At 41.3% G+C, this 18,630-nt stretch overlaps 1 protein-coding gene across 10 annotated transcripts in view; it reads left to right on the top strand.

The window, feature by feature from the left end:
• CNTLN (centlein) overlaps positions 1 to 18,630 on the top strand; it is a 275,778-nt gene that overhangs the window by 54,577 nt on the left and 202,571 nt on the right. For all 10 annotated transcript variants that reach the window (XM_039544616.1, XM_039544618.1, XM_039544614.1 and 7 more), the window contains 2 exons: positions 17,697 to 17,831; positions 18,421 to 18,600. In XM_039544616.1, coding sequence (XP_039400550.1) covers positions 17,697 to 17,831; positions 18,421 to 18,600 — 315 coding nt within the window. The remainder of the gene's footprint in view (positions 1 to 17,696; positions 17,832 to 18,420; positions 18,601 to 18,630) is intronic.

Here is an 18,630-nt window from a genome sequence, read left to right as displayed (position 1 = left end):
TGAGTGGAGGCGATAAAGGCTAACAAACACCAAATTGAGACGATAGATGATGCCATAGTTGTAATTATGGAGGCTAATGCTATGACAGGAACTGTTCGTGGGAGAACAGTGGCAGAGGGAAATGGAATCACCAGAAACATACATCACTTCAAATTTCTGTGTGGCTTAGTGTTGTGGCATGACATACTGTTTGAAATAAACGTTGTAAGCAAGAGACTCCAAGGTGTTGACCTTGATATATTTGGAGCAGTGGAACAACTGGACAAAGCAAAGTCATACCTACAGGCTTACTGGTCAGATGAGGGATTTCAAAATGTTCTGAAGAGTGCACAGAAGTTGGTAGAGGAACTTCACACTGAAGCTATTTTCCCACCCATTCAAGAATACAAGAGTCACCAAAGAAGAAGACATTTTGATTATGAGGCACGGGATAATCCCTTAAGAGACCCCAAACAACAATTCAAAGTTGAATTCTTTAACCAGGTGCTAGATTGTGCAATACAGTCAATTGAAGAACGTTTCATGCAGCTCAAGGAACACAGCAGTATATTTGGGATGTTGTATGATATTCCAAAACTCCTCATTATACCTGAAGAAGACCTACACCAACAGTGCAGGGCACTAGAGACAGTGTTGACACATGATGACATGTGCAACATTGATGCGAGTGATTTAGGTGATGAACTGAAAGCCCTTTCAAGATACATTTTAGCAGGATCAACTCCAAAGGCTGTTCTGTAATATATGTGCACAAATAAGATGACCACCCTCTTTCCAAATGCTTTGGTTGCTCTGCACATACTTCTAACACTTCCTGTAGGAGTCGCCAGTGGAGAACGCAGCTTCTCCAAGCTGAAGTTAATAAAAACACATCTATGCTCCACAATAACACAGGAGAGGCTGGTCAGCCTTGCAGCCATCTCACTAGAGAATGAGCTGGCCCAGACTGTGGACCTTCAGCAGAAAGCAGTTCAAATCTTTGCAACCAAGAAGGCACAGAAAGCACCATTTTGATTATTCAAACAGATAAAAATGCCAGTGTTTACTATGCAGACAAGAAAAGTTACATTTTCTGTTCACATGTTTGAAAGTTAAGTGTTAACTTAAAATGCCTTGTTCAAAAATTTTATTAGTTCTCCTTTATTGGGGTAAGTAGCAGAGCAGTACCATGAGAGGAGTAGAACAGGAAGAAGGCAGAATTGAGACATTTCAAAGTTTTGGCCCAAGCAAGGAGGCATGGGGGCATCATTTGAGCTCCCCGCCTCAGGAGCCAAAATGTTGTGGGCTGGCCATGGAGGTAGATCATGACTGCAGAGAGCTTGAATTGGTCCAGGCTTAAGATCCTTATTAGGGGCCTCTGGATCAGGAAGTGATTGATCAGATTTTTCTGGGATGGAGGGCATCTGAGGTGGATCTGTTCTCCTCCTACCTGAATGAGAAGCCATTGGTCTTTAGCTCAGCACCAAGAAAAAACTGTTCTAGAGAGAGACACCTTCTCTGTCCACTGGGAAAGGAGGCTTATGTATGCTTATAAAGATGGACCGTAGCAGGGTGTGGCAGGGCCCCCTTGGCTTCTGCCTCTGCTAGGTTCACAAAGTCACTCTGAGACCTTGGGTTTAGTAACCACTGGTACACTTTATTCTCAGGCTTGTTCCCACCACTGTTTCACCAGGTATGTTAACCCTTCACTATCTACAGGTAGGAGGGAGAACTACCTCCTGTTTCCATCCTCTGCCTTTTCCCTTTCCTTCTTCTCTCCTGTGGCTTCCTTCCCCTCAGGTTTTTATGCAGCCCCAGGCTGATTAGATAGCAGCTCTCTCCCTCTCCCCAATTAGGGCCAGGTTATCTCCAGCTTGCTCTAATTTATTCCCCTAACGAGGAGCAGGCGTGACAGAGGGCTGAATCTGGAACCCTTTGCCCAGCACCCTGTCACAGAGACACACACTGCCGTGCCACCTAGATGTTGGGTAGGGGTATGACTGTTTGACTTCCTCCTGGATTACATGAAAGGTGATCAGTCTCTCTCCAATCTCTTCATCTTGAAGTTTGTGGGGCTTGACACTTTTGAAACTCCCCATTATATCCCCCCGTTTGTAGTAGTATATTAATTAACGTGGTTTAGACAAAGCTGATGAAAACTCCTTTTGAGCCACTGAATTGTGATCTCAAGTTTCTTACACGTAAAGTAATTTTCCTGATGACAATAACTTCAGCTCATAGAATGAGCATCAGGCCCTGGAGGTAGAAGCATTTTACCCCAAACTTTACAAGGATGAAATAATGATGCAAATGCCTCAGACATTTCTTTCCAAATTGGTGTAGGAGTTTCAAGTTAATAAGTATGTTGTTCTGCCAAGATTTGCTTCATGTATGCAGATTCCTCCCTCTGAGGTGCTGCTTTGTATATATGCATAATGTTAAGAGGTCCCTGGTTTATACGTAGAATGGACTAAAACCCCTAGAAAGTTCACTAAACTCTGTTTCATTTGCCATCAGTTGAAAAGACAACACTAAAAAGGGCTTAACAGCCTGGCCTGAAAGTAGAAGGCTCATGTCAAGGCTCATATGTACTGTATGTAAGAGAGCAGTATGATTGCTCAGAGCTCCAGCATGAAACTGGACAAAAGCCTGTTGAGAGTCTTTGAGTTAAGTTCAGCGGTGAGAGCAACAAGGGTGATGATGTGATGAGCGTCTGCTATAGACCACCAGACTAGGAGGATGAGGTAGACGAGGCTTTCTTCGGACAACTAACAGAAGTTTCCAGATGACAGGCCCTGGTTCTCATGAGGAACTTCAATCACCCTGACATCTGCTGGGAAAGCAATACAGCAGTGCACAGACAATCCAGGAAGTTTTTGGAGAGTGTTGGGGACGACTTCCTGGTGCAAGTGCAGAAGGAACCAACTAGGGGCTGTGGTCCCTTGACCTGCTGCTCACAAACAGGGATGAATTGGTAGAGGAAATAGAAGTGGGTGGCAACCTGGGCAGCAGTGACCATGAGATGGTCGAGTTCAGGATCCTGAGAAAAGGAAGGAGTGAGTGCAGCAGAATATGAACCCTGGACTTCAGAAAAGCAATCTTTGACTCCTTCAGGGATCGGCAGGGTCCCCTGGAAGGCTAATATGAGAGGGAAAGGAGTCCAGGAGAGCTGGCTGTATTTTAAAGAAGTCTTATTGAGGGTGCAGGAACAAACCGTCCTGCTGTGCAGAAAGAATAGCAAATATAGCAGCTTGGCTTAACAGAGAAATCTTGGGTGAGCTTAAACACAAAAAGGAAGCTTACAAGAAGTAGAAACTTGGACAGATGACTAAGGAGGAGTATAAAAATATTGCTCAAGCATGCAGGGTGTAAGCAGGAAGGCTAAAGCACAATTGGAGTTGCACCTAGCAAGGGCTGTGAAGGGTAACAAGAAGAGTTTCTGCAGGCATGTTAACAAGAAGAAAGTCAGGGAAAGTGTGGGACCTGTTTTGTTCAACATCTTCCTTAATGATCTGGATGATGGGATGGATTGCACCTTCAGCAAGTTTGCGGATGACACTAAGCTGGGGGGAGAGGTAGATACACTGGAGGGTAGGGATAGGGTCCACAGTGACCCAAACAAATTAGAGGATTTGGCCAAAAGAAATCTGATGAGGTACAACAAGGACAAGTGCAGAGTCCTGTACTGAGGACGGAAGAATCCCATGCACTGCTACAGGCTGGGGACCGACTGGCTAAGTGGCAGTTCTGCAGAAAAGGACCTGGGGATTACAATGGACGAGATGCTGGATATGAGTCAACAGTGCACCCTTGTTGTCAAGAAGGCTAACTGCATATTGGGCTGCATTAGTAGGAGCATTGCCAGCAGATCGAGGGAAGTGATTTTCCCCCTTTATTCGGCACCAGTGAGGCCACATCTGGAGTATTGCGTCCAGTTTTGGTCCCCCCACTACAGAAGAGATGTGGACAAATTGGAGAGAATCCAGCGGAGGTCAAGGAAAATGATTAGGGGGCTGGGGCATATGACTTACGAGGAGAGGCTGAGAGAACTGGGCTTGTTTATTCTGCAGAGGAGAAGAGTGAGGGGGGATTTAATAGCAACTTCAACTACCTGAAGGGGGGTTCCAAAGAGGATGGAGCTAGGCTGTTCTCAGTGGTGGCAGATGACAGAACAAGAAGCAATGGTCTCAAGTTTCAGTGGGGGAGGTCTAGATTGGATATTAGGAAAAACTATTTCACTAGGAGGGTGGTGAAGCACTGGAATGGGTTACCTAGGGAGGTGGTGGAATCTCCATTCTTAGAGGTTTTTAAGGCCCGGCTTGACAAAGCCGTAGCTGGGATGATTTAGTTGGGATTGGTCCTGCTTTGAATAGGGGTTTGGACTAGATGACCTCCTGAGGTCTTTTCCAACCCTAATCTTCTATGATGCATATGATCCAAGGCAAAATGGTTTCCTCTGCCTGCATCAGGGATGTTTCCATCACAGAGAGTGACAAGATCCTCACTCTGTACATTTAGAAAATATTATTATTTTGATTTGTTTTTTAAAAGGGAATCCTGTATTAGTGTCTCCTTGTTGTAACACCTAGTTTTGTATGCAAGGTAGCATGGTCTAGTGGAAAGAGCCCTGGGCTGGGAGCCAGGGAACTTGGTTTCTGTTCCTGTCTTTGTTACTGACCTGCTGTGTTACCTTAGGGAAGTCATTGCCCATCTCTGTGCCTCAGTTTCACTTCACACTGTTTGACTGTCTTGACTATTTAGATTAAAAGCTCTTTGGGGCAGGGGCTATCTTTTACTATGTGTTTGTACAGTGTGTAACACGAAAGGGACCAGATCTTGCTTGAGGCATCTAAGCACTGCTGCAATACAAGTAGTTAATAATAAATAATAATGGTTCTGAGGCAGAAGATGTTGAATTCTCCTGGGCACCCTTCGAGTTCTTATTTCTTCCAGGACGTTTCTTATTTAAATTGGCCCATTTTATTTGAAGATTTTCTTCTTTACTTGCATCTTTAGGTTACCTTGTGTTTATATCTAAGGTTGCTAGGAGGTAATTTTTACCTCTCAATTATTAATACAAATAGACAAACAAAAAAATTCCATTCATGTTGGTATTGGCCTTATTGCTGCTGCTTGTTGAAGTTTCATTCTTATTCTTTTTCTTTGGGACACCCCTCAAGCTACTTACTCTCTGGGATTCCTAGCAAAATGCACCGGGGAAAAACAAACCCTACAGTGGTATGAACAAAAACAAAACAAAAAACCTCCCCCCTCTTGTTTCCCACCTTGTGTTTATTGCTCTTTAGAATTACCAATGCTACATAAATCTCTACTGCCTAAGGGCTATATTGCAGAAGAGAGGAATTTAAAGGGAAAATATAGAGTACTAGTAATATTTGTTACTTTAATTCAACGTTTTAATCAGTCGTAGATCATTCAGTCTTCATTTTTTTACTTTTTTGAGTTTTACATGGATTTTCCAGTTTCCCTTCGGGAAGAGTCTAGTTCTAAGAGATATGTGTGTGATTCTGTGTGTATACAGACTTAATAAATCTAGGGTTGTCAGGACAGATCTCCATAGATGATTCTCTGAGACAGTGAAATTGATGGCCTTTTAATTTAGATACTGTGTGGAGTTAGAAATATTGCATACCCTCTGTTGGACTCCATTGCAATTACATGTAATACATTTGAGAAATTCAAATTTGTAGTGGACATGTGATGATGTCGTGATGATGTGATGATAATGTTCAATGTAAAACGTTCATAATTATAGGAGAAAAAATTACTATCAAAAGAAAACGTTTGCACTACTACCAACACAAGATACTTGTATGTATTAATATTTCAATGATACAACTGAGTATACTGAGACAATTGGAAAATTTTATATGTAACCTTCAGTAGCAGAATGGATACACTTAATTTCTAGATCAGCTTCATGTGAGAGGGCAATGTACAGATTGGACAGTATAGCAAATGACTTCCATAACATAACATTTTATGAATTATTTACATCACTTCTGTGCACCCTACATCCTGAAATAATTAAAGAATCTAATGAAAAGTCATGTGAAAGAGAGCAGATATCTTTTGTTTTGTTTTTTTGTTTGATTCATTTTTTTTCTTTGTATGGAGAGAGGGAGGGATATATGTGTGTGTGAGAGAGAGAGAGAGACTGGAAATGTTATTTGTTAAATATGTATATGTTCATTTGAGTTTCATATAAGAAAATTGCATAAAATCAGTAATACAATTAGAAAAATCACTGTGTAGGAGAACAGATGAATATAACTAAAGTATTATTGGTGGGGTTTTTTTGGGTTTTTTTTGTTCACTTCCATTTATTTTTATTTTGTACTGGAAAAAACTTTAAATATAAGTTGGAGAAAAAGTCCACTCTGCTTCTCTCAGAGCTCTAATTTCTGATGTTCTGCAGACTCGGAGACATTACAGCATCAGAGACTTTCTGTTCAGATTTAAAAGTTGAGTTTATAGTCATCAGGGGCAGAGACAATTAGATTTTTGGAAAACAGTTATACTACTTTTTAAAAAAATGTACAGTTGCGTGGCGTTTTGCATGTTTTTTGTGATGGCTAAAAATTATTTCATTTAAGGGTAAGCGTTCAGTGATGATAACTACAGTAGGATCTGTTTTGGTAAGTTTTATTAAGATCAAACAGTCCACTGCTCCTGATGCTAATGTGCTAATTTATGTACTGTCATGTTCCAAGACTGACTCCTAACATCAAAGAATTAAGTTATCTGCTCCCACCTCTTTCCTCCTAAGTACTGGTACATTGCATTAAATTCATAGTGGATGAAAATGCAAATTAATTTAAACACCTGTAGTTTGTTTCTTTGTTAACATTAAATATTTACAGAGAATTATGATAACCTACAGCACCGTAGGGCTTGTTGAGCTGTGTTCTCTCCCAGCTAATAGAAAAATGAAATTTAAGGTAAAAAGTAATTTTCTAAATATGTTTCATACCTCGTTTTGTTAAACAGCAAGTTAACATGACATTTTCCTGCCTTTACTAGTTGATTTAACAGAATCTAAACAGCAGTAGTACTTCCCAGTAAATAATTTGGCATTATCAGGGAAGAAATCAATACTGTATTGCATTTAGCTAAAAATTTGCCATGTGAAAAGAAAACTAGAATAAATTGTGGGACAAATGTGCTCTCAGACATTGGACAAATTGCTCAACCAGGTAAGAATATATTTCTTCTTTGTTTGCACACTTGTCTGGAGGATTCTCGAGTCATACTGTATATAAAGCTACTCCTTTGATTCTCCTCAGCTAAACTAAACAGTGGTAACAGATTCCTTTTGGTTTTGGTTGGAGAAAGTCCATTTCTAGACCACCCAGTTAGCTGCCTTTGGAATTTAGACCGCATGTAAACCTTCAGGAATTTTCCTAGGTCTTGTTGCTTTTTTCTTTCCAATTCTTGAGGGGCAAACTGTCCAAATCTTAATGGACAATTTTTCTGTTATGTTGTATTTGAACAAGTGAGAGTTGAGTTCATGTGAAGTGTCTGTTGCAAAGTGATTCTTGTGTGGAAATAGTCATTTTTGGCATCTCCACAATCACAATTTACATTGTAGGAGTGGATGAAATCTGGGTAATTGTTCTCACCTATGGAATGCTATGAAGAGACCTGAAACAGAAGATTAAGCTATGTCTCTTCAACTGTTGTGGTGTTCAGCTGTGTGTATCTCTTTGCTATTTTCCTCATGGATCTGTAGCAGAGCAAGTCAATCTTTAAGGAACATTGCCAGCATTTTCTGTTCTATGAAATTAGCTTTTTCCTATACCCTTTTCTTATACAAGGTTTTTCACAGGGAGAAGAAATAAAATGCAAAACTAGCCACACAGGCAAAGACAGTTGTTCATTTACTTAATTGTGTGTGTGTGTGTTAGCAACTCTTTATTTAACCTTTTCCAGATTGGGTTCCTATTTCCACCTTGCTCTGGTTCCTGAGTAATGTTCCCTCTACCTTTTTCCTTGTGGTGTGTGGAATGAGCAGATGTGAGAATGCAAAAAGGAAAAGAGTATGCAAAGCAATGTCAAGGTAGAGCACTCCTTGAAGTCTACTAGGGACTTTGGCATTTAGATATAATTTACCAGGGAAACACTTAAGTGCTGCTGGAATAGGTGCTATAGAGAGCCCTCGGTTAAATAGATATGCCTATTGCTAAAGAATGAGACATAGGTCTTGTCTGCATTGGCAAGTTTCTGTGCAGTAAAGCAGCTTTCTGTGCTGTAACTCCCGAGGTGTACATATTGCCAAGCCACTCAGTGCGCAGAAACTGCGCAGTTGCCGCGCTGTAAAAAATCCATCCTGACGAGAGGCGTACAGCTTTCTGTGCTAGAGGTACAGCACTGCGGTGCCAGTCTAGACATCCTGGTCGATTACAGCATTGCGATTGGCCTCTGGGAGGTGTCCCACAATGCCTGTTCTCGCCTCTCTGGTTATCGATTTGAACTCTACTGCCCTGTCCTCAGGTGACCAACCATCATCCCCACCCCGTAAATTCCTTTGGAATTTTGAAAGTCCTCTTTCTGTTTGCTCGGTGATGCATGCAGTGGTCTCAGTGCATCTTTCCGAGTGGCCGTGCCTGCTCCACGAACCAGGCGATTGCCCACTTGTAGTAGTGACGAGCTGCTGGACCGTATCAGCATTTGGGGAGAGGAGGCTGTCCAGTCCCAGCTGTGCTCCAGCCATGGGAATTATGAAACTTATGAACAGATCTCACAATGCATGACAGAAAGGGGCCATGACCGGGACACACTGCAGCGCAGGGTCAAAGTGAAGGAGCTGCGGAACACCCACCACAAGGTGCGGGAGGCAAACCACTGCTCCAGTGCTGCACCCACAAGCTGCCAGCTCTACAGAGAGTTGGATGTGATACTCAGTGGCAACCCCACCTCCACTGCGAAGGCCACTGTGGATACTTTGGTGGCTTGCATGCCAGTCAAGAGTGGACTGAGCCAGGAGGAGGAAATCTTGGACGAGGATGTGGAGGGGGAGGGAGACCCAGAGGCAGAGGCCTACTCAGAGGTCAGAGATGCAGTCACCCAGGAGCTCTTTTCTACCCTGGAGGAGGCTAGCCAGTCATAGCTGTCGGAGCTTGGTGAAGTGCAAACAGGAGAGGAGGCCCCTGGTAAGTGGATTTGATTATGGTAATTGCTGAAGCGAGTTGTTGGGGGCAGGAGGTTTGCAGAAAGCAGGCATGTGTCTATATAATGCATGTACCTTCACATGCTTAGTCTGAGCGGCGGAATACGGTGTTGATTGACTTTTTCACTTCATAAGAATCTGCCATAGATCTCCAGGAAACTCTCATGGAGATACTGGGCAATCCACTGCCACAGGTTCTTTGGCAGAGCTACTTTGTTTCTTACCCTATTAAGGGTAATTTTCCCGTGCCACTCTGCCATCACGGAGGGGGACGGACGGACGACCATTGCTGCACATAGGCGAGCTGCATAAAGGCCAGGGCGGAAGCCGCAGTCTTGGAGAAGACCCTCCCTTGATTCCCTGCTCACCCTCAGCAGCGAGATATCTTCCATAATGAACACAGCCTGTGGAAAATGTGGGGACAAGAATGATGATCAGGCCCCCCCTACAATGCTGGTTCTCCCCAAGAGTCATGTGCCCAGTGTACAGCAGTGTCCAGGAAAACTGATTTCCCCTGTCCCTGTGGCTACTCACCATTTGGGGGTCTTGTAGCTCATGTGTGCTTGCCTGGGGTCAGCCATTTAGTGACAGGTATGTGAATAGTAGCTGTGTTTTAAATCATTGAATCAGTGGTCTGTGCGTTGCAAGCGATACTTCTGTAAAATGTTGCCTTTCGGCTTCACAGGGATGACCTTGGGAGCCCAGCCTCCCTCTTTATCGCTGGCTGAACGGCTGCGCAGAATTCGAAAGCAGCCACGAAGAACTGAGGAGGACTTTCTGCGTGAGGTTATGATGCACTCCGTGGCTGAAAAACAGGAATTGAAGGAGTGGTGGGACAGAGAGAAGAAGGATGGAAAGGAGAACGTGGGAAGCCAGAATGAAGCCACGGAGCGGCTTTTAAAAGTTATGGAATGCCAAGCGGACACTCTCCAGGCGATACTAGCACTGGAAACTGAGCAGCCTTACGCCTGCTCTCCCCTGCAGCCACTGTTGCAAAACTCTTTCCTATGCTCCCCCCAGACACTGCCAACACACTCTTATCAACCTCCTGGTTCCAGTCTGTACCCGCGGCATTCCACTTCTCCCCTGTCTCAATCCAGCCCTGCGGACTCCCAGTACCCACTGCACTCAACACCCGTCCCTCTGCAGTTTAGCCCTGCTGAAGTACAGTATCCACTGCACTGTACTCCAGAGGAGAAGGTTAGATATAATCCCTGGACATACACAAATCTTTAAGCATCCTTGGACCCCACCTCCTCCTGGGACCTTCCCACATCCCCCCTCAGTGCTGATGTGTTTTTTTGTTTGTCTCTCTCCTCCGGTGGTTGTTTTTTAATAAAAGAATTGTGTTGGTTTGAAAGCAATCTTTATTATATTAATTGAAAGCAAACAGAGCCCTGCAGAGCAACAGGCAATTATCTAAAACCTTCCTATTGCATCATCTGCACTAATCACAATCACCTCCTAGCATTACATGCACTGCACTCCTGAGCATTGCAACAAATATTGGTGGCTTTCAGCTTCAAATTGCTGCCTTAAGACATCCTTGATGCTTATGGCCCTGACTGCGCCCCTGTAATAACCCTAGTCTCTGGCTGTTCAAATTCAACCTCCAGGTGCTGAGCCTCAGCGATCTAGCTCTGAGTGAAGCTTTCACCCTTCCCTTCACAAATATTATGGAGCATACCATGTGACTATAAGCATAGGAATATTGTCATTGGCCAGGTCCAGTTTCCCATAGAGGCATCGCCAGCGGGCCTTTAAACGGCCAAAACCACACTATGGTCAGCACCTTCATGAATGCCAGAAGCAATGTTGTGTCGTAGTTACTATGCATAGCAAGATCAATGTCTCACTCCTCTTGCCTTTGTAGTTTAAGGAATAACTCCACTGCCACTTGTGACATGTTAGTCAGAGCGAGCAGCATACTGGTCAACAGTTCGGGATCCATTCCTGCAGCCCAAAGAGGCAGAGCGCTCAGTACACAAACTGTTGAAAGATGGTGCCAAATGTGGACGGAAGCACTGGGATTGCTGGGATGCAAAGCAATGCATCATGGGGCATTGGGACAGGACCCAGGATGTCCCACGACCCCCTCCGCCCTCCCACAACTCTCAGTGGCAGAAGAGGAAGAGATGCTCTGTGGGATAGCTGCCCAGAGTGCACCTCTCCGAATACTGCTGCAAGTGCCACAAGTGTGAACACATTATTGTGCAGGCAGCTGACAGTGTGAACACACAATAGCGGTTTCCCTTCAGCACTCTTTGAGCAGCGTTGTAACTGCTGGCGCAGTAATGCTGCCAGTGTATACATATGCTTAGTGATTGGTATTATATGGTTGCATCTCAGCTGAGTAGTTGATTTCAGAGTCAGTTTCTGTTGTTGGAGAGGAATTGTTGTCATGGAGTCTTGTCTGGTGTAATTTTATTTACGTGTGGTACACGTTTTTATTTACTCTATATATGTGAGGTCTTATTCTTAAACCAAGAAAGGAGTTGCCAGTTTGCTTTGGTCCAGGTCATTCACCTAGATAAACTAGCAGGAACAGCTGTCTGTCTTTTAGTTGCTATGCCTCCAGATCTCCATCCATCCTCCCACTATCACAGAACCTTCTCCTGGCTAAGTTATCACTCTCCAGCCAGGAACCAGAAGAACAGCATCAGATTTGCTGTCTGAAGATTCATCTCGCTTTCTGCTACTGACCTGTTAGAGCAGGGATTCCCAAATTTCATTGCACCGCAACCCCCTTCTGACAACAAAAATTACTACACAACCCCAAGAGTGGGGATCGAATCCTGAGCCCGCCTGAGACCCATTGCCCTGGGCAGGGGCAAAGCCAAAGTCCAAGTCTCACCACTTCGGATGGGTAGGGGGCAAAGCCCAAGGGCTTCAGCCTCAGGCAGGGGGCCTGTAACCTTGAGTCCCGCTGCCCAGGGCTGAAGCCCTTGGGCTTCAGCTTCAGCCCTGCGTGGTGGAGCTCAGGCTTCAGACCCGGGCCCCAGCAAGTCTAAGCCAGCCCTGGGGACCCCATTGAAACGGGTTCACGACCCACTTTGGGGTCCCAACCCACAGTTTGAGAACTGCTGTGTTAGAATAACAAAAACAGTCAGTAACTAAATGGAACATTTGAACACTGGATGCAGTTAGAGTTCCTCCGGTTTGAACAATTCTCCTGGTTTCTCAGAGATTGCTGACTTTTAAGGCATGGAACACAGAATCAATAGAATCATTCAGAAACTTGGAAATTTTCAAGGGTGCTCACAGTGTGTAGAATTTATGTACATGAATGTGTAACAGGCAGCAATCTGCCAGAGAGAGGACTTTTCAGGAGCCTCTTATTATGTTCTCTACGGAATGAAGGAAAAACTGGTGATCTTCACGATACTAGTGGAATCACCCTCTCGGTAGATACTGCTATATCATCCCTGCCAGAGATTATTTGTCCCTCTGACTCCTAACAATATTTCTGAAGAATGAATGTTTTTTCTTTGGAATACATAAAATTGCATCTGTTGCTTAGTAGCCTCTCAAAATACAAAAGGGAGAAGAGCCCTGAAGCCCACAACAAGGTCTCTTCGCCTTTCTCTCTCTTATTTCAAATGGACACTGTATTGTACTGTCAATGTACTTTTCAGGAACAAAATATAAACATTTCTAGGAAAGGATACTTAATGTTTTTTTTTCGTCAAATGCTGTTGCCTTTCTCCGTGGTATGAGAATCCCTTTATTTAAATGGGAAAGCCCATGAACTAATCCTTCGGTCCATCCCCCATCTCTTTGTAAACACATACATGGAAAGCAAGACTGAAATGCCAAGTGTGTTCTGTTCCTAAAATTCAATAGTACTTTGGTAACATACATATTTAAAATATTCCCCTAATATTGCTCACCAAAATAGATCTACAAATTAACTGTACTGGATAATGGACTAGCCAAAAGAAGGCTTATACACTGTAGAAAGTGTCTGAGTCTGAAATTCATGCTCAGTCTTTAATTAGATAAATATGCTGAAATTGACACAGCCTACCTGGAATGCAGTTAGAAAACCTTTGACAATGAGTAGAGTCCATATTCTCAAAGTGCTACCGCTATTGGATTTGGATTAGGGCTGTCGATTAATTGCAGTTAATGAACGTGATTAACTAAAAAAAAAATGTATTGTGATTAAAAAAAATTAATCATGATTAATCACACTGTTAAACAATAGAATACCAATTGAAGTGTATTAAATATTTTTGGATGTTTTTCTACATTTTCAAACATATCGATTTCAATTACAACACAGAATACAAAGTATACAGTGCTCACTTTATATTATTTTTTATTACAAATATTTGCATTGTAAAATGATAAAGAAAAGAAACAGTATTTTTCAATTCACCTCATACAAGTGCTATAGTGCAAACTCTTTATCATGCAAACTTACAAATGTAGATTTTTTGTTACAGAACTGCACTCAAAAACAAAACAATATAAAACTTTAGAGCCTACAAGTCTGCTCAGTCCTACTTCTTGTTCAGCCAATCATTTAAGAGAAACAAGTTTGTTTACATTTGCAGGAGATAATGCTGCCCACTTCTTAATTACAATGTCACCAGAAAGTGAGAACAGGCGTTCGCGTGGCACTGTTGTAGTTGGCGTCGCAACATATTTACATGCCAGATGTGCTAAAGATTCATATGTCCCTTCATGCTTCAACACCATTCTCTGGTTTTAAATTGTTTTATTTTTGAATGCAGGGTTTTTTTGTACACAACTCTACATTTGTAAGTTCAACTTTCATGATAAAGAGATTGCACTACAGTACTTGTATTAGGTGAATTGAAAAATACTTTTTCTTTTGTTTTTTACAGTGCAAATATTTGTAATAAAAATAAATATAAAGTGAGCACTATACACTTTGAATTCTGTGTTGTAATTGAAAGCAATATATTTGAAAATGTAGAAAAATCCAAAAAATATTTAAATACATGATATTCTAACATTGTTTAACAGATTAATTTTTTTAATAGCTTGACAGCCCTAATTTGGATCATTCCTGTTGGAATGACGTTTTACCTCTATATCTATTTGGTTCAACTTTAAATTATCAGTTTAAAATCTTATATAACAAACTAACTGTCAGTATCTTTACATCTCTGAATCTCTGTTAACTGGAGTGATGCAGAAACAAAATCTTTTTTGGCTTGCACATTTAAAGATATAAGAATTTGGGTTTTCCACACTCTTTCCCCCTTTTTTTCCCATTTTAAGTTTTCATCTTTCCCTTTCTCCAGACTCTTCATTTCCCCCCCTTCTCATTTTTCTTTCACTTCTTTGAAGAGACTGTTGATATCAAATACTTTATTCAATATAACATTAAACTTTCTCCAAATTCTAGAATCATTGCAATTCTGGGATTTTACAATAGAAAGTATTCTGCATGATAAAGTAAGAATTTTCACCAGGAAAAACAAATTTTAAAAGCCCACTTGTTAAGGAACATTTATCCTTTAAGAAAAATTAAAGTATTTTCAACCTGTGATATACAAACTGACTTAGCTTTGGTGATGGTCAATCTCTCTTGATATCGTTTAACCATTAGACAAGCCAGCCACAAAATGATTCCTGGAATGCATAAATTCATTTAAACAGTATGTTATGCTTTTAATATTCAAATGCTTCTCCTGTCAGTGGAACTACATAAGAATCTTCAAAGATATCCTGGAATGGGGGCAATCGGACATGTAAGAAAACACAGTAGGCCTGATTCTTGGAAAAAATGGAAATGGACATGTCCCCCTTTCTGGTGCAGGTTGAAGCTGCAAATGATCAGCCCTAACATTATACCACTGGTGAAGGAATTCATGTCATTGGATGGAGCTCTGCTGTTTTCAGAACCCTTTGGGCAGCAGTGAAACTGGCAAGTTTCATGTTGGTGAATTTTGGGAAAGTTGTGAGCAACAGCAGAGGCAGGTGGGCACTGATGCTATTTACTGGAGTAGGGTACGCAAGAGTACAGGCTGGGAAAATTAAGAGTGATAGAAGCACCTCAGTTGCAGGAGCCAGAAAGCTCAGTGCAGTAGTGTAGAGCCAGGAGGTTGGTGAGGCGTAAAGTAGCAGAGAACCCTCACACGGCTAGCAGCCAGAAAGCGTACGGATACACGCAAAGTTGGGTGAGGGAGACTTCAAATTGGGAGAAGAAAGGAATGACCAGAAATATTTGGGAGGAGGTTGAGAACATGATGCAGGGAAAGGGAAAGAGAGAGAGTGGTCTACATAAAGGAAAGAATGATAGAAAGAAAAGAGGAAACAGACACTGAAGACAGCTCCAGAAAAAGATGCACCATGTTCTGTTATGGTGGGGCGGGGGGAAGAAGTAGAAGTGGAGTAAAGACTAGAAGGACGATATAACAAACACAAAGGGATGAAGTAAAAAGAGTGGTTGAATAGTATTCAACAAATGTATTATTTGATTAATTTTACTGGTTGATCAAATAATTTTAAATTGGTATTTTTCTCTGGTATCCATGCAGCTCTTTGGCTAGTCAAATACTAATAATCAGGAAAGAAATCACTAAATTAATGCTGATGGAATTATTAGATTAATACAAATGGAATTAATCAAATGTGAGAGATGATTACATTAGTTATTTGATTCAGCACTAGTAGTAGGGTGACCAGATAGCAAGTGTAAAAAATTGGGACGGCGTGGGGGGTAATAGGAGCCCATATTAAAAAAAAAGCCCCAAATATCGGGACTGTCCCTATAAAATTGGGACATCTGGTCTCCCTAACTAGTAGTAAATTACTTAATATGCGATGTGTTATTGTTTAAATTGCCAATGTGTTACAACTAAATACAGTATGAAATAAACAGTATGCAAGTAATTTATTTCTTTAGTGGTTAATTATGGCATTATCCCTGGTTCAGAGTAAGGAGCAGAACATTGTTGGATTGCTTTAGGACAAGTCTGAACGGGAAGTTGTGACTCCATGAGCCTCCCTGAGTCACAATTGCCGTCCTGGTTCCACTGCTGCTCCATGGAGGAGTAATCTGTGCTGAGTATAGAGCAGGTGGAGCATATGTTCTCTGGCATGCTGGCACATCTTCACTTACCAGCATGTTGGGCAATCTCTGCTTCTCCTGCCCACCTGTGTAAGGTGGTGGTTGGGGGAACATAATGGCTTTAAAGAACCCACTTCTGCTCCTGTACTACTCCCCAGAATGTCACAATTTGGCCCTGTAATTGCTGGGGATTTGGCTTTCGGTTGTGTGGTGACAGGTATTTTCCACTTTGTTTGTTAGGTTTAGTTTTCAGGCTAGTAGGTTTTGTGTAAATTTCAAGCCTCTAAATATGGTACTATTACTGGTTTTATGTTTATGTTTAGGTCTGAACGCTCAGCATAAATGTTCTCTGTTTCTTTCATGTCTGTGACATGAGCTGTGATTCAGTGTTAAATGTACACTGTCTGGTTAAAAATCATATTTTAAAAATATTCCTTACCCATGCTACCAGTAATAGCCTTGGATAATTCAAAACAATCTTAATTTATTTTTCACCTGTAGGTACTCATTACTTACCATATACATTTATTACAGTTTCAACAATGAAAATAAACAAGCCAGTTTTACTTTAGTTTCCAATCAGTTTCATTGTCTGGCTCTTAAGCACTACCACAGTATTGTCGGGTCTGCAGGAAAAGGTTTAAATCCAAACAAAATTTAACCTTAATTAAAAAACAGACAAAACCAATGAAAATATTTCTTCTAACATTAGGTTTTATAATTTTTTATATATACAATGTGAACTTTTTAGGGATGGTTACTATAATAAATTAGGTTTCTGAATGAAAATGAGAAGTATTAGCCTTCAGTTATCATCTGGGAGGCTGTAAAATAAATATTTTTAAGAGACTAAAAACTGCAAAAATTAGCAGGGAACCCTGGGTTTCTTCTAACAGCTGTAAGGTTTTATTATATACAGTATTGTCTTTTCACAATAGTGTCTTAATTGCTTTGAGCTGCAAATTCCATTAGACTTACTATTTTCACAATATGACTGATTTGTATCATAGTATTTTTTAGTTCTGTCAATTAATAGTTGTTTCTCATTATTTTCATGAATTGTGGAGAGGAGACAATTTCATTTCTAGGCTAGATTTCAGATATGCTAAAAATGCAAGTGCTAAAGTAGTCCATTTTATTCTTAATTCCTAACCAAAAATATCAATTCTGCAAACCATTTCATCTTCTGAGACTAGACCAAATCATTTCTGTTTGATTCTGTATTTCATGGGCTCTTGTGTCCAGTAGCAACAACATATTCAGTTCCCAATTCCCTGCCCTCCCTTTCCCTTACTTTAATATGTTATACAGTGCTACAATTCATAGTATGATTTAAATAGTGATATAGTAACAAGAATGAGGTAAAACCACATATGATTGAAAGATGCATGAAAAAATTTAAGCCTTTAACAATGAAAGCAAATGCATATTCTACTACAGACTTTGTCTTTTTAATGAATTTTCATTTTTGTTAAACAGAGGGCATCAGGACAACAACAGGAGATTAACAACCTGGTACAGAGAAAAATTGCTGTCGATGAGGAAAATGCTCTCTTGAAGAATGAATTCAGTAATTTGCAGCAGAAATTTAAAGATAAAAGTCAAGAACTTAAGGTATATTGACTTGTACATAGTTGTATAGGACCATAGCTTTGAAGTACTTCTTTAAGCAATGTCAGTCTTTGTGGCACAGAAAGTGACAAGCTTGGAGGAAAAATTGCCTTAGGCCTTGCTATACCTTACAGTTCTCTCACACACCAACTCTGAGAAAGATGCTTTAAAGCTAAGAATCCAAGCTTTATAACTTTCAGATAAATAGTTAATGATGGAAATGGAGCAAAGAAAGTAGGAGTGTGAAGATGTGGCTTCTTGTAATTAGATTCTGATGGGACTGGCATTATTAATTGATAAAGCCGAGGTCTGGGAGGATATGTCTGTGTGGGTCTCAAAAATAGCTGGGGACAGCATCAAAGGCAGCTTGATCAATTAATGGGCTCTTTGCAAATGTGTACTCATCAAAGCTGTCATCCAGCTAAAAAATATGACCCTTCCACCTGCATGAAGGAGGCCAATAAAAGTACACAGGTGACCTTGGCCATCAAATATAGAAGAAGCTGCTGTGAGGGTAAAACTGCACAGTTTATATTTGCTGATTAGTTCTCACTTTTTTTTGTTTATCGGCCCTTGTGGTACTGTTCTACAGGACACTAAGGAGTGTGCACAGAAGAAAGAAGAGCAAAACAGACTGGTTATAAAAAATCTGGAGGAGGAAAATGAGGGATTAAATGCACGCTGCGCTGACCTGCTAAATGACCTGGAGAAACTGAGGAAGCAGGAGGCACAATGGAGAATAGAAAAATCTGGTATTGATGCCAAAATAAAGGTATGAGATGGAATGGACTACTGGATATTA

Source organism: Mauremys reevesii, linkage group 6, assembly GCF_016161935.1.
Source record: "Mauremys reevesii isolate NIE-2019 linkage group 6, ASM1616193v1, whole genome shotgun sequence".
Classification (NCBI taxonomy): Eukaryota; Metazoa; Chordata; order Testudines; family Geoemydidae; genus Mauremys; species Mauremys reevesii.
Note: the sequence above shows the minus strand (reverse complement) of the source record. Positions and strands in the feature narration are given on the sequence as shown.